The sequence below is a fragment of the Leptodactylus fuscus genome, chromosome 1, assembly GCF_031893055.1.
Source record: "Leptodactylus fuscus isolate aLepFus1 chromosome 1, aLepFus1.hap2, whole genome shotgun sequence".
Lineage (NCBI taxonomy): Eukaryota > Metazoa > Chordata > Amphibia > Anura > Leptodactylidae > Leptodactylus > Leptodactylus fuscus.
The window spans coordinates 86,808,614-86,825,671 of NC_134265.1; the positions used below are offsets into that span (position 1 = coordinate 86,808,614).

The following is a 17,058-nucleotide window of genomic DNA, read 5'->3' on the forward strand; positions in this document are numbered from 1 at the left end:
CCCTTTAACTTAAAAAGCTACAAAAATTGCATGAACCCCACAATTTCCCTGGTAATTTACTAATTCAGCCTCTCTTCTCTCTATATCCTGCAGGCAGAGACTACCATAAGACAGCCTGTACAATTATGTTGAATGTGCAGATAAGGAATATGGGAATTTTCCCCTCCTAATTTCTTGTATCTAAGCAGGACAACATTGCCATAGGGTTTATACAGTATATTTTTCCTGAGCTTGCTTGGTTTTCTACAGCCAAATACTCTGGTTATTTTTACATACTCCAATAACATAGTGTTGTACTGTATGATGCTGCCATGTGAATCTGGCCTGAGGCGGATGCATTGTAAATGACTTTGGGGACATATAATCAGACAATCACATAGCAAGATAGTGGGAAGAAAAATATCAGTATTCTAAATTGTCACAGTGATTTATGGAAAACTGATAAATACTGTAATATTTTCTCAAAATGAAAATACCCTCTCCATATATAAAACAGACAGGCTGGTAGTTTTACTGACTGATCACTAAATGTTTAACCAGAAAGACTTTGATCTTCATGAAAAACACTAATATACAGCTCAGACATAGATCTGCTAAAAACACTTCTTGCTTTATTTTGACCTGGGCTGAACTGTAACCTTGTCATATAAAGCAAGATGTTACTGATGTTAGTGTTCTCTAAGGAATTAATGGACAAAACGGATTTGTATCTGTATTATGTTATATACTATATAGGTTAATGTTTAGATAAAATCATGTTCAGGATTAGTTCAAATTGCTGCTCAGGCAAACACCGAAACCTGGAACAAAGTACAATATATTACCTTCCATGAATCCCTCTAACACAATGCACAGCTCCTGGATGGTACGTGCACGTACTTCCTGAGTCAATGTCACATCCATAATCTGGCTGCAATGTAAAAAGATTGCTTCATTGGTTTTGGACTTCTGTATGGCATTGTTTTATCCATATAGTACTTATAAGATATGTATGCTAGCTATGTATAATTTGTGGTTAGACTTCTAACCCGAAAGTGAGAAAATAATGCCCATTAGTGGTGTAGGATGGGTCATACAGTCCTATGAAAAAGTTTGGGCACCCCTATTAATCTTAATCATTTTTAGTTCTAAATATTTTGGTATTTGCAGCAGCCATTTCAGTTTGATATATCTAATAACTGATGGACACAGTAATATTTCAGGATTGAAATGAGGTTTATTGTACTAACAGAAAATGTGCAATATGCATTAAACCAAAATTTGACTGGTGCAAAAGTATGGGCACCTTTATCATTTTATTGATTTGAATACTTCTAACTACTTTTTACTGACTTACTGAAGCACAAAATTGGTTTTGTAACCGCACTGCGCTTTGAATTTCATAGCCAGGTGTATCCAATCATGAGAAAAGGTATTTAAGGTGGCCAATTGCAAGTTGTTCTCCTATTTGAATCTCCTCTGAAGAGTGGCATCATGGGCTACTCAAAACAACTCTCAAATGATCTGAAAACAAAGATTGTCCAACATAGTTGTTCAGGGGAAGGATACAAAAAGTTGTCTCAGAGATTTAACTTGTCAGTTTCCACTGTGAGGAACATAGTAAGGAAATGGAAGACCACAGGGACAGTTCTTGTTAAGTCCAGAAGTGGCAGGCCAAGAAAAATATCAGAAAGGCAGAGAAGAAGAATGGTGAGAACAGTCAAGGACAATCCACAGACCACCTCCAAAGAGCTGCAGCATCATCTTGCTGCAGATGGTGTCACTGTGCATCGGTCAAAAATGCAGCGCACTTTGCACAAGGAGAAGCTGTATGGGAGAGTGATGAGAAAGAAGCCGTTTCTGCAAGCACACCACAAACAGAGTCGCCTGAGGTATGCAAATGCACATTTGGACAAGCCAGCTTCATTTTGGAAGAAGTTCCTGTGGACTGATGAAACAAAGATTGAGTTGTTTGGTCATACAAAAAGGCATTATGCATGGCGTCCAAAAAAAACAGCATTACAAGAAAAACACTTGCTACCCACTGTAAAACTTGGTGGAGGTTCCATCATGCTTTGGGGCTGTGTGGCCAATGCCGGCACCAGGAATCTTGTTAAAGTTGAGGGTCGCATGGATTCCACTCAGTATCAGCAGATTCTTCAGAATAATGTTCAAGAATCAGTGACGAAGTTGAAGTTACGCCGGGGATGGATATTTCAGCAAGACAATGATCCAAAACACCGCTCCAAATCAACTCAGGCATTCATGCAGAGGAACAATTACAATGTTCTGGAATGGCCATCCCAGTCCCCAGACCTGAATATCATTGAACATCTGTGGGATGATCTGAAGCGGGCTGTCCATGGTCGGCCACCATCAAACTTAACTGAACTTGAATTGTTTTGTAAAGAGGAATGGTCCAAAATACCTTCATCCAGGATCCAGGAACTGATTAAAAGCTACAGGAGGCGACTAGAGGCTGTTATCTTTGCAAAAGGAGGATCTACTAAATATTAATGTCACTTTTCTGTTGAGGTGCCCATACTTTTGCACCAGTCAAATTTTGGTTTAATGCATATTGCACATTTTCTGTTAGTACAATAAACCTCATTTCAATCCTGAAATATTACTGTGTCCATCAGTTATTAGATATATCAAACTGAAATGGCTGTTGCAAACACCAAAATATTTAGAACAAAAAATGATTAAGATTAATAGGGGTGCCCAAACTTTTTCATAGGACTGTATATTATCTATCTATCTATCTATCTATCGTGAGAAAGTGGCATGCAGAGTGCTGGAGTCCAGATATATCAGCCCCAGGTTTCTGACCTATGTGCGGTCCAGGGCAGGTCTGGAGTAGGCCTCAGCCCAGGTGAAGAACCTGGGCTCATTACTGGGCTATAAAAGGCTGAAGAGCCTACACTTCAGGGCAGATCCAGGGAGTGAGAGGAGGCGTTTGGGTCTGCCCTGTAACTCTAACACCAGTGAGACTGTGTTGTACTTGTTGGTTTGTTTGCATGGCTGTTAGTAAGCTACACGTATAGTTAGTTTATTATTACTGTTTAGTTAAGTGCTCAGACAAGCAGGATTTTGTTTTCACTTCGTTTTGCCTGAAGGTAAGGCTATATTTTATTTTGCTCATTTTGTGTCTGAAGTCAAGGTTTATTTATTTTCCTTTTTTATTTATTTATTTATTTTTCCTAAATAAACCTGTTTCCTGCATATTTTGTGTCCCTGACTGGTTGGGTCTGCATCACTGCTGCTGCTGAGATACCTTCCCCACACTATCTATCTTTATCCATTAAAAATATAATGCCTTGGCGGTAATAAAGAAAAATCATAACGATAATGTGTATAGGAAATAACATACATGAAACCGGCCTGTATCTGCTCTCGATTGTTCTATTGTGCAAGGGCAGTCTATGATCTCAGAGAGAAAATCTGGAAGTTTCTTGTCACTTTCATGCCACTTCAGACATTTGTCACGTGCCCAACCAGCAGAATCCTTGCGGAAGTCTTCTCCTAGGTGCCAAGCCATGGCATGATCTACACTCCATATAGAGTGGATATTCCTAAAGAGAATAGATAGTTTTAGTCAAAACATTACAAAAATGATAGAATGCAATAAAAATAATAATATGTTTTAATTCTCTTTAGTTAAGAATATTATTATGCAGTGTTGATCCAGAAGATGGCCTAATCCTTACAAGGCACCCTAGGGACCTTCAAGAAGGTTTTCGCTGCGACGTGACTTGTGGCTCATGAGCCCCATCTACTGGTCCTCTGTGCACAAATAATCCACTGTCTACATTATTAGAAAGTGATTATGTTGTATAAGACAGATCTTACCACTCGCCATCATCATATTTACTGGGCACAATCCTAAGGCTTCCAAATTCAAAGGCTGCAAATTCAGCAGCTGCTGGTTTGGGGATGAATGTGAAAATCCCATTATTGACATGGTTCTTTTCCAGTGTATAGAGATATTGCCAAGCAGGTGACCATGATTCAGAATATGGCTCCCCTAAAGACAAGAATAAACTTATTTATTTATTTTTTTACAGTCCAGAATCCTGTAAACAAAAAGTGCAATTCTGAGGGTGTGAGAAATGACTACTATCTATATGAGAGCAATCAGATATTCTGCAAATATATATAAAAATCAGTTGCAGAAGTTGTCAGCTACTCTACATAGGAATAAGTGAGCTGTGACCCAGTAATGAGATTTTACCTGTTTCTGTGTAGCCCCAGACCTCAATGTCTACTAAATCTGATGTCAACACTTGTGAGTCCCATTTGACAGTCAAGTTGCCTCCGAAATGCGGTGTGCCATAGTATTGCCACTTTGTTTCATTTACTAAAGTACATTTTTCAGATTCTGGGACCTTCCCAGGATGCACTGAAAACAAATAGAAAATATCTTAATGAAAGATTTGAGACGTAGTTAGAGTAGTGTTATCACTAGTTAGAAAATATATTTCATTGGTGGGCTGGTTTCATATATTACACTTCCACGTGTTGTTTTACATGTGATATTCAAAGGAATTCAGTACTAGAAGTGATCAAATGAGCAAAAATACCCTAAAAGGTATAGAGGAAACTGTAATGGTGCCCTGCTAATTCTCTGGCCCTGGATATTGGGCTACATCCAAGAGCTGGTCTGGCCCTTAAGTCCTTGAATTGGTGGGTGGGTTGGGGGGGGTGGGTTAGGGGGGGTGAGGGGTGGTGGGAGGGAATTGGTAGTGTAGCCGCCCATTGGAGCTTATATGTAAAGCACTGGTGGGGGGTGTTGTTACGTGCCGCGGACGGCTCCGGCTGCTGTGCATGGATGGAAGTGGCGCACTTGGTTGCGGCCGGAGCGGGGAAACTGCCTCGGCTCTGCCGCGCATGCAGGGGGAAGGAGGATGGAGGATGGGTGCGCGGGGGAGGCTGGGGCCGCGTAGGAGGTGATTCGCGCAGGGAGTGAGGGTACTGCTAGTGTAATATATATATATATATATATATATATATATATATATATATATATATATCTGAACCGTAACTTGTTGTTGTGTTGTTGCTGGCATTTAAGGAATTTGAGGACTGAAGAGAAGGGCTCAGCCAGCATTGTGATATAACGCTATATCAAGGGCCAGACCATTGGCAGGGAGTCACCCTCTCCAGTGTGCTGTATCCCCGACATCCCTTTGTCTTGAGTACGCCAGAGGTTTACACTTTTGAGTAGTTTTGCTCTTTTGACCAAGTGTCTGTCAGAGATTTTAAAGCATGCTAAGAAAAGTGAAGCTATATGCTCAGTTTATATTAATGTCTGCCCTAATGCCTATGATGAGAATTCCTTATAGTCTAAGCCAAATTTTGGTTTTCAATTCTGTTTTTAAATTTCTTCCTTTCCAATTGCTATAACTTTTTCACTTTTCCATCAACAAAGCTGAATGAGGGCTTGACTTTTAATGGTATCAATCAATGTACCATATAATGTATTGTAAAATAGAAAAAATATTTGTTGGGTAGAATGAGAAAAAAAAACAATTCTGCCATTGTTATTTTCCATTATATTTTCCATTTCTTTTCAAGCCACTAGTGACTTTGGCACAAAAAAATGCTGTATTTCCTCAACATAGTGCCTTAGCCTAAATGTCAGGTGTACACAGAGCCCCCTCTGTTGGGTGTCCATCTACATTCCTTCCAAAGTAGAAAAAGCATGATGTCCGTCATGTTTTTTATATTAGAGTTAATGTGATCTATGGGGGCTCAGTCTGTGTCTAGTAGAATACTACTTTTAATGTCCATTGCTCTCATCCTATGACAGATGGCAGTAATGGACTGTAATAATAGTAGTGTGGATGTAGCCTAATAATATGTGAGTGAGGGAAATTACCTGACAGCCAAGTGCCTGAATGAGGGTAAGTCCTTCCTCCATCCACAGACAATTCAAAAGGAATACGTCCTGTCTCATATAGTAATGGTGACACACAGTGAGCGTGACCGTCATTATCAATAAAACCATTTATGACGATGTCCTCATAAAATCTGAAAAAAAGTGACTTAAAATGTATAGAAACCTAATGTCAAATGTAATAGCACAGAGTCATTGAAGAAAATAAAGACAACTCGTGGGACACGGTTCCTTATTCACACTGCCTTTTGGAGAGTCCATTTGCCATGTGTGCTGGGAATGGTCCCAGTACATAGTTATACATGTCCAAAGCCCCCTGCCTGGTGTTATACAGTATGAAAATGTATAATAGAGTAATTAGGCCTTATTCACACATCCGCATTTTGTAGACATGAGAGTTCTTTGATTCTCTCAGACAGCCCTCCATCCTGCTCATTTGTAGGTTGTGTGCCATCTGTGATTGATTAGTTTTTCACATCTGAGACTAGATCTCTGCACTCCCAGGCTGTTATTCATTACTAGGAGGAAGGAACATACAGAATACATTTCTCCTCCTGTGCCACTGGAGTGGACAGAAACACAGAGTTATGTCACAGGATGATGAAACACTGGGTCATTTGTGTCCTTAAAGAGGACCTTTCATTTCCTCGAGCACATGTCATTTTATATACCACTAGAAAGCAGACAGAGTGCTGAATTTAGTGCACTGTCGTCTTTCCCGTTATGTGCCCCAGGGGAAGAGATATCGGTGCATTTACGGATAGCGCTTCACTGTCAGAAGGGTGTTCCTGACAGTCTAGCTGGGAATGCCCATCCTGACAGTACTGTCCATAGCGCTATACTGTCAGAGAGGGCATTTCTTACCGCCCAGCCATGACACATACTGGATATAGTCCTCACCAATGAGCGTCATGGCTGGGAGGTAAGGAACGCCCCCTCTAACAGTATAGCGCAGGGGTAGGGAACGTACGGCTCTCCAGCTGTTGCAAAACTACAACTCCCTGCATGCATATTTGCTTTGCTGTTCTTGGAACTCCCATGGAAGTGAGTGGAGCATGCTGGGAGTTGTAGTTTCACAGCAGCTGGAGAGCCGAAGGTTCCCTACCCCTGGTATAGCGCTATGGACAGTACTGTCAGGATGGGCGTTCCCAGTTAGACTGTCAGGAACGCTCTTCAGATTCTCACATTTACAAACTGTCGTACAATTTTAGATTAAAGCTAGCACCACACGGTGACTTTGGCCGTGACTCCTTACCACAGATTGGCCTTTTGCTCTATGACTTCACTCATGTTAGCGAATGGAGTCACATTGCGACCCCAAGAGCGTCATGACTGTTACAAAACAGTTGAGCAAAGCACCACTAGAAGTCATGGTTGTGGCACACACATGGTGGCAATGTGACTCTATTCACTAACATGGTTGAAGTAGTCATAGAGCGACATGGCAATGTTCAGTCACGCAACGGGAGTCGCCATGTGGCTCTGACTATGTAACTTGCGGATATATTGTACCACATAGCAGGCTGCAGAATGGTGTTCACCATCAAATCCAACACTCAGGATGGCCTGACCACTCGATTAGATCTGAATGCTGATGTCAGATCTAATGAAAATTCATCAACTCTGATTTGATCTTAATTCAGCTTGAATCAGAGTCATAAAACAGTAGCATACAGTAGACTTGAATAGAGCGCTGGTCACACATTCATTCAGTCCCCAATTCTCCTGAACTCCTGGAATTCATGAGGTTGGACCCTAAGCACTCTGACGCTTCTCCCCTATCATGTGAGTAGGATATAATGTCTCTGCAGTATAACCCCTTCAAGACTAAACTAAAAAACAAACATAATTGGAAAGCTTTGTGTGAATGAGAACAGAGTAACTGAATATCTATGTTATATTAGGTATAAAGTATCTTACAGAATATAGATTTTATTATTCCACAATATAAGATATAACTTTGGCAAAACATACTATATATGTACTATCTACTATTTCGAAATATGTGGATTCTTATGTTTTAAAGCAGAAATTAAGAAGATGGTGGATTACTATAAAATATAACAGAGTGTAGTTACAGGCCATGTTTTGTTTCTCATACCTGCATTTCACTGCTGAGCGGGTATTAAAGGTCACATTCAGAATGACAAAATCCCTTCCCCCCATCAGTAAACCAGAATCCGGAGAAATCCTAATGCAGAAATATTTGTAGTCTGCACAGCAAGTGCCAAGTTTCTCACAGGTTGCATGACACGAGCACTGAGCTAGGACTTGTCCGCACTGACTTGAACAGGAGCTAGTAGATCCTGTATTAAATACATATTGGAAAACGTCACAAAGTATTAGAATAAATCATTTTATCAATATCAAATATAAACCATGTATTAAATGTTTAAAGTATAGAAGGTGGCGCTAGAAAGATGTAGAATGATACCAGGCAAAAACATGGATGTAAATAAGGTATATTAGATTTACTGCAATGATAGTGTAAATTAATATTAGCAGTCTTGGTGGTATTCATGACTATATATAGGATGTCATGTAAATACCATACATTGTATATAGAATTTGCCATCACATGAAAAATAGCACCATTAAGTACTGAAATATCATGTCCATAAAATGACAGCAGGAGTGTCCCATTAATATGGTAGAAAAAGTAATAAAGCAATAGAATATAAGATACCCAAAAGGTTAAAGTGTTTAAATAATGCTTTGCATACCTAAAATACAAGTGGTCGTCTCACCAGACCAACTACCATCGGCTTGACATATCCTCTTTTTAGAACCAAGCAACACAAAACCTTGGTTGCAACTAAATGTGATGTCAGAACCAAGTAAGTAATTATTTCCTTCCTTTTTGCCATTAGCAGGTGGAGCGAGCCAGCCGCATGACACCACTGTAAGGAGAAAGAAATACAATGGTTACAATCTACAAAACAAGGCTGCAGCACTGTCTTCTTCTACTGCTTGCCTGCCTCCATATACATAACACATAGCAATCCTACATGAACCACAACATCACTACCAGGTAATACTATTGGGCACATCTGGCAGCTATCCACTGTACTCATACACAGAGAAAGAGTTGGGATAAATCCGAATTCACCACATTTACTTGTGTTTGTAGGTTGAGCCACCTGCCATAAGGCTTTCTGCAGAATTAATCTCTCTTTTCTTGGCTGACAGTCAGTGCTAAGTCAGCCATACTTCCACCTGGCTATGCATCTCACCAAAATATCTTAGGCAAGAAGATGCCATAATTGTAAACTAACTGTGCTGTGAAAGTGACAGGAAGAGGATCAAATAAAGGAAAACTCAACTAGATGACATTGAATGGATTCTGAAAGTACAGCTATTAACCACTGTATACAATAAAGACCATTAGGAATGGGCATTGCATATATGCAGGAGCTGGATGATAAACTATCTTGATCCCCAAAGCAATGGATTCAGACTGCACCATGACTGGGTCATGTGGTGTAGACAGTTATGGTCAACTGGTTGTACAAAGATATGGTGTACACTGTGTCAGAGATTTACAGTCAGGGCTGTCCATCATCCAGGCAAACATAGGTAGATGCCATGGCCCTCTGCACTTGGGGAGCTTACTACACTCCCTAAGGAGTGACAATATCCCCCGTACAATGTGGGTATACATGCTCTAATCTTGTCAAACCAAGAAGTAGACAGGGTTCCTAGTTTAATTATGTTACCCATGTGGTTTCTGTTGGACTGGGGTGCTTAGGGTCCACTGGTAAAAATCATTGTGGTGCCCAATATACAACTGCTTGCAAATATTACCTGTTTCAAAATTGCAAATTCCTAAAATTGCGCGCGCGCACACACACACACACACACACACGCACACCTTCTTTTAGTATTAGCCTGCTATGTAGCCTAACCTTGTAATGTTCCTGTCGTGTGGCCCTCTCCAAGATGATTGGCAATGGGGTCCCCGCAATGTCTAGATGTCATCTCAGCCACCCAATGTATGTATATCTAAAAATCTGGGTAGTTTATAGACACACTGTCTATCTTTATGTAGTGCACTAAGTGTACAGTACAAACAACCCTCTTGCGGGGTTTGGGGATTTAGGGCCCATGAGTCCACCTTTGTCAGGGGACCAGTTGGGGATTCAACTGCTCCCCTGTGGTCCATTCCGTGCCTGGGTTCACATGTGCCCAATGTACAGTCCCAGCCAATGAGTATGGCAAAAGTATATGGTGTGCCTGTCTTTCTAAATTTTATGAACAGCAGGTACTTTGCCCAATCATAAAAAATAAAAGACCTATTTATTTAGCTATTGTAAATATATGGAGAAATACAGCTGAATATTGTATGATAAGCTCCCCTTGGATGGAGATAAATGTGTCATAGTTTATTAAACTGTATATCAGGGTAATCCCAATAAGCTATGAGCTGCCCCTGTCCGTGCTATTCATGCAAAATCTATAACGGACATGGTATACAAAAGAGAGAGATTCAGAAGGAGAATCTACAATAGTATAGTCCTTGTGTATATGTGACACAATTTTTGTAATGTGTAATTTTTGATAGCAGGGTTGTATAATAGTTGGGTGTGTGTTTTTTACCTGGTTTTAGACTGTTCACCAATGCTCTGTGACTACTATGTGAGCTCTTGGTAGCATTGCCAATTTCCAAGCTCTTTGTTGCTAAGACATCAAATCTGCAGAACATGTCATCGCCACACAAGATTTTGGCATTTTCAGTCAGACTTTCATTTTTATTCTCATCGACATAAAATGTAGGAACAAAGTTTGGGTCATGTTTCTGTTTATAGCTGTCGATAAGATCTGGAGAGTCATACTGGAAGAGCGAGTTTTCTTCTGTCACTGCCCCTGGAGGAGAAAGGTGACAAGTGCAGACATTTTATTCAGATTTTATTTCACTCTAACTAATACATTTAATACATTGATACAATATTTGATTTGATCTCAAACACATAATGTGTAAAATGGTATATACAGAAGGGAGGGCAAACATCAAACTGAACCAATGTTAAGATAACTGTTTTTCTGGATTTCTGGCCTGGTGCTCGTCTCCCCTCTGCTCCATTTCATGATCCTTTGGTCAATCCAGAACCTTGTTTGGTAAAAATTTATCTAGTCCCTCTGAAGATGTAACTTCCTCATCAGTTCATGATAGAGAAGATGGGACCAACCAGAGAAGAAGTTCTATGTTTAGGGCCAAATGGTCTGCCTGTGTAGGCCCTTGTAATGTAAGTGGTTGCTGAGTATCTCTTCAGCAAAGTTTACAGCCCTCTCTTGGATTTTGCTACCTATACTATCATATGTAAATAAACTGTGAAGACGAGCAGAACTGAAATCTTTTAGGATCATTCTCAGTCACTTTCTACTGGCATAGAGACTGTTAGACGTGGGTTTCATTATAAGTTAGCATATGATGGGGATGTCTTATAAAGACATTGTATATTGTCACCTATCTACAATATAGAGACTTGGAACATCTAATATTCAACATTTATTTGAGCTTTAATAGATATTCCTGCTATTAAACCTTTTTTTTTTTTTTTTTAATTACAATTTTAGAACATTTTAAGTGCCATTTATTTAGTGATCTAAATTTACAGTAGTACAATACAGTAATACCATATTTTCACAGTTACTGCTTGTGTTATATTTCACAGATCTTCTATACGGAAAATGTTGTTTTTGTACTGTGTTGACCAGTGGGTAGGAAATATAAAAAAAAAAAACAACTCGAAAGTCTTCAGTAGTTGATACCTTTTTTAATAGCCAACTCATAATGATGACAGAATATAACGTTTCGAAGCTCTGGGCAAATTACATCCTCTACTGCAAAAAGACCACCGTCTAAAATCCATATTTCCAGACCCCCCTCTCCTGTGCTACAGACAGCCACCAAACCTCAGGAATATGGTTGTGAGCAGCTCACTGTCACCTCCAACTAACACAGGAACATTTCCATGCAGAAAGAAAAGATGCAAAACATGCCCTGACATACTGACTACTGACAGGATAGAGATGCCAAACTCTAACAGCGAATATAAAATCCCAGGTACATTCACCTGTAACACACCTAATGTAGTGTATTTAATAATATGCACCTAATGTTCAACTGAAAATCTGTATGTTGGAGAGACCGGTCAGAAGCTCAGAATGAGAATGAAAACACATCGCATTACAATTAGAGAACAAAGACTGGACCTTCCTGTATCAAAACATTTCTGCAATGAAGATCATAACATTACTAATGACATGAAAATTTAGATTTTAAGAGGGAATTTTAAATCAAAGAAACAGACGGATTTATGAATACAAGTGCATGACCTTATTTAACACTCTGGAGAATGGAATGAACCTTTCACATGGGTTCATGTCATTCTATACAAATCACTGAACTGTGACAGCCATAAAGATAAGAACCTGGGAACTGTGGATTTGTTTACTTGTACATACCAATAAGCCTCTTCCCCCTCCCTACTAAAATTCTATCCCTATGTGTCCTGTTGTACATAAATATGCAGCCTTCAGAAATTGTTTTTAGTTATATCTGAAGAAGAGGCCCAGAGCTTCGAAACGCTATATTCTGTCATCATTGCCATGTTAGCCATTAAAAAGGTATAAACTACTGAAGACTTTCAAGTTTTTAGTTTTTTTTTACAGATCTTCTAGTTAACCCTGGAAACAGTCAGCAAATATGTTATAAAACAGAGGGACAGCTAGTATTTCCTAACTGTAAAGACTATAGTTTTTAAACTCAATGGAGAAAAATGTGTACAGGAAAGAGATTTCAGCTCTAAAGTCTGTAGGATAGTGAATGTAGCTATACAATATAACACATTCTGTCATTCAAGACTGGTACAGAAAATAATGCAATGCACATAGAGAGTTTCTCAACTTGTAAAGAATACATGCCACATTTATCATGGACAATATGGTATAGAGCAGGAAGGGTTTAGCAAATTTATATATAGTTGTGTAGGAAAAGATTCAGCATAATGTATAGTATATTTATTTATATCACTGCTCTTCTATGCTTAGGAATCGTGGCAGTGGTCCTACTTAGTGACAGCTATCTCTGTATTTACAGTGATATAGTATTAGGACCGCCAACCAGACTCTTAAGCCCAGAATAAGCAGAGAATATAATCAGCTCTTTCTGTCTATACCATGTTGTCTACTGATCAGTTCAGTGTAGCTCATTTACGTGTCTGATACATTTCTTCTGTCATAAGATAAACGGAATCATTCTATCGAATAGAATACTCCAGCATCCAAATACCTCTTGACTAAAACTTAACCTTTATTGTGAAAGTTTTTCATGAACATGGAATGTTCAAATAAAATTGTATATCTCAACAAATATCCATAATGGCAGAGTTGAATGAGCAAAACGTCCGACTGACGCGTTTCGGGGCACCTATATTCGCCCCTTCCTCATAGTCTATGAGACTATGAGGAAGGGGCGAATATAGGTGCCCCGAAACGCGTCAGTCGGACGTTTTGCTCATTCAACTCTGCCATTATGGATATTTGTTGAGATATACAATTTTATTTGAACATTCCATGTTCATGAAAAACTTTCACAATAAAGGTTAAGTTTTTAGTCAAGAGGAATTTGGATGCTGGAGTATTCTATTCGGAAGTTTTGCATTTGTGCCTTGGGCTGGGAGGCTGAATCTCCGTGCACCTTCCTTCTTTATCAGGATTTCCCACGGATATTGCATGTTATGGCACCCGCAGATTTTTTCATCAGAGAACACGTGAGTGAGCTGACACATTTGTGTTTATTTTTCGGAATCATTCTATGCCTTACTTACAATTGGCACCAAAGTTGAAAATTTCTTCTGGGGAAGCAGACTTTGGCAGTTGTGTACCATTTTGTAGAGTGAAGTCATCTTCAGGATTATTGTTCATGACTCCTAGAAGTCCTTGGGTTTTGTTTTGGAATATTTCAGGCAGAAGAACAGAGATGCTCAGAAATTCATCTATGGCTCTCACTTCCACCCCAGCTCCAGAAGAAAACATCACCGTGACATTTGGTGAAATTGGAGAAAATATGAAAACCCCTGAAACAATTAGACATAAGTTATGGTATTACTCTCTTGGAAGCTCTTTGTATTTACAGTGAAAACATCACAGTACTTGTCCATTTGGCCCCTGCAATCCGCTGATATTACAGGGCGCCATGTATGGGACCTTCACCAATCTGATATCGATGGTCTATCATATGAATAAGTTATTAACATAAAAATCTAACTGGATGCGTGAGTGATTTATGCTGAAGTCGTAGCCTCTTCATAAATCTCTCAGTTCCTGTGCGAGTAAATTTGCCCCACAGTCGTACAAAGCACTATGGACTCCATATGTTGTCATATGCTATGCAAATTCGATCTCTTTCTTCCTCTTATATCAGAGCTCATAACCCATTTTCCCAGGAACCAGTGCTTGACCTATAAGACGCCATACATCAGCTGGTAATCTTCACAAAAAGAAACAGTATCTCCTGAGACTGCCATACACTATACAGGCACACAGATCTGCAGATTATATCAGGCCTCTTAAAGCTGACTTTTACCTTTCATATCCATCCAGCTCTGTTCTTCAAAACTAAGCGCCTCACCATTCAATAGTGTTTCCAGTTCATTTTTTGTTCCATTTTTCAGACGCACCTCAACAACATCAGAGTCTTCCTCTTGCATGGCGACTGATGAAATGCTAGTCACATTTACTCTATCAGATAATGAACGCCGTCGGCGAGCTCTTCTGTCGTGAAATTCAACAGTCAGACTTGCAAAAAATCCTTTATAATGAGAAAAAAAACCAGATACTAGCTCAGGTGACATAATGCCAAATAATAAAGGAAGTAACATAAGGGTAGAAAATAGTAAACTGGAGATATATCCAATAAGAGTAGTATGCCCTGTCCAATATAATACTTTGTTCAGTAGTGCGCTAGATGCGACTTTTATTATCTAAATCTAGGAAGGCCCAAAATTTAATACTGTACATGACCTTTACAGTATTCGTATACCACTAGTTATGGACAAAGTATGTTCATTATGCTTCTTGTACTTAGGGTCAGGGGATAATAACACTCCTTAGGGAGTGGGAACCTTTGCAGAAGTATGGAGACTTACAAGCCATTTTCGCTCCACTGGGGGATTATGGGAAATATATGCAAATCTGTTTTCCAGGATGTAATTAGGCAACAGAGGCACTGTTTTCCTAATTACATCTGGAGAACAGATTTGCATATATTTCCCTTTCTTGTACTTACCTCCGTTCAGTATATAATCCGGTTTCCGTCGGTATGCAAATGAGTTCTCACGCAGCACTGAAACTGCACTGGGGGCGTCCCCAATGCTGTGAAAGAACTCTCCAGCACCGCCTTCATCTTCTTCATGAAACGTCCTCTTTACGCGTCTTCTTCCGGGTGTTGGCTTCAAACTTCTAGGCCTCGGGCCTAGGGCAAAGCCGACTGCACATGCCCGCCGGCCACAAGAATGTGGCCACTTACAATACTGTGTAAGCGGCCATTTTCTTGTGGCCGGCGGGCATGAGCAGTCAGCTGCCCGAGACCTAGAAGTATGAAGCCACCGCCGGAAGAAAACCCGTTCCTGAAGAAGATAGGGCCAACGCTGGACAGTTCTCTCGCAGCATTGGGGATACCCCCAGTGCAGTTTGAGTGGTGCACCCCCAGTGCTGCGAGAGAACTCATTTACAAACCGACGGAAATCGGATTATATACCGAACGCAGCCCGGAGAAGACATCTAACGATAAGAGACGAATAGCCTTTCTTAAGGTTTTTCCTACATGATAGTAAAAAAAAAAATTCCGTTTAAATGATAGGATCCCTTTAACATTGTTCTGTTTCATTGGGCAAATATGTTTGCAAAAATGACCAGGAAATGCAGCCATAGTTGTTGTCATGTGTGAATTTGCTTCTCTGCAATGGATGGCAAAGCTGTTTTGCTGTTGGTTGAACATGCCGACAAAATGGTAATATTATGATCTATTGCTAATTGTACTGTGACTACCAATATGGCTGCACTTGTTGATGTCACTTTTGGAGAAACTCCACATTGTCAATATCTCTGTGATGTTGTTATGGGTTCCTCAGCATGGATTATATGAGTATTCATTAGATATCATGTAACTTCTAATATACCATTGACTGTATTGTTTGTTGAATTATTATTTTTTTGGTATTATATGGACATTTTCACACTTATTGTGCTGCTCTTTGGTTTTATCTCTTTTGATCCTTACCTGGCTACTTCACACCTTCTTATAGTCAGTACTACAGTCAGTAGGTTTATGTTTGGTAATTTACATAAATGTCTTTTTGTAGTTTATAAATATTTTTATACTTTTTTGTTTTCTCTGATATATTTGTTATGTTTGTGTAATAATGTCTTATGTTCAGTTTATGGTGCATGAGCCCACTTTTTCTGTTTTGTTACTTTTTTGCTACCAATTCTTTAGACACACGTGCTGCACCCCATTATTTATTAGTAGAGATGAGCGAGTACTGTTCAGATCAGCCGATCTGAACAGCACGCTCCATAGAAATGAATGGATGCACCTGGTACTTCCACTTTGACGTCGGCCGGCCGCTTAACCCCCCGCGTGCCGACTACGTCCATTCATTTCTATGCGAGCGTGCTGTTCGGATCGGCTGATCCGAACAGTACTCGCTCATCTCTATTTTTTAGCTCTGCCTGTCTCCTCTAAATGTCAGATTATCTCTGCAAGTAAAACAAACTTTGCCTTCTGACTTACTGTACTAGTATATGACCATTTTTCATTTTGGGTGGAAAGCCTCTTATATTATTTAATGAAAGAAGATATAGAAACAAACCCAAATGGAGGACACAAATATGTAAAATATAAATATACTAAATTGTCAAATTATTTAAATACTGACCTGAAGGTTGAGAAGGTTCATTCTGCTCAGACTCTGCCAATTCCCCTACATACCATATAATGGATAATTTTAGAACAGGTTGTAACATGAGTTATTATGTCTAGATTAATATTATATTTTACATATCAGTTTTTACAGCAATAAATTCACACTCTTATACTATGGCCAGCTATTAAGAGATCCATTGACATCCGTGATGTCAAACATGTGTACAGTATGTTGTAAAGGGCATAGCATGAC

The 17,058-nt window shown here is 39.5% G+C and overlaps 1 protein-coding gene across 1 annotated transcript in view; it reads right to left on the reverse strand.

The window, feature by feature from the left end:
• The window catches only part of SUSD2 (sushi domain containing 2), a 132,890-nt gene that overhangs the window by 65,175 nt on the left and 50,657 nt on the right, over window positions 1–17,058 (reverse strand). The window contains exons 10-20 of the mRNA XM_075273147.1: window positions 16,819–16,863; window positions 14,466–14,690; window positions 13,708–13,956; window positions 10,475–10,741; window positions 8,602–8,778; window positions 7,980–8,184; window positions 5,861–6,012; window positions 4,214–4,381; window positions 3,832–4,006; window positions 3,353–3,554; window positions 825–910 (exon numbers count right to left, since the gene is read on the reverse strand). Coding sequence (XP_075129248.1) covers window positions 825–910; window positions 3,353–3,554; window positions 3,832–4,006; window positions 4,214–4,381; window positions 5,861–6,012; window positions 7,980–8,184; window positions 8,602–8,778; window positions 10,475–10,741; window positions 13,708–13,956; window positions 14,466–14,690; window positions 16,819–16,863 — 1,951 coding nt within the window. The remainder of the gene's footprint in view (window positions 1–824; window positions 911–3,352; window positions 3,555–3,831; window positions 4,007–4,213; window positions 4,382–5,860; window positions 6,013–7,979; window positions 8,185–8,601; window positions 8,779–10,474; window positions 10,742–13,707; window positions 13,957–14,465; window positions 14,691–16,818; window positions 16,864–17,058) is intronic.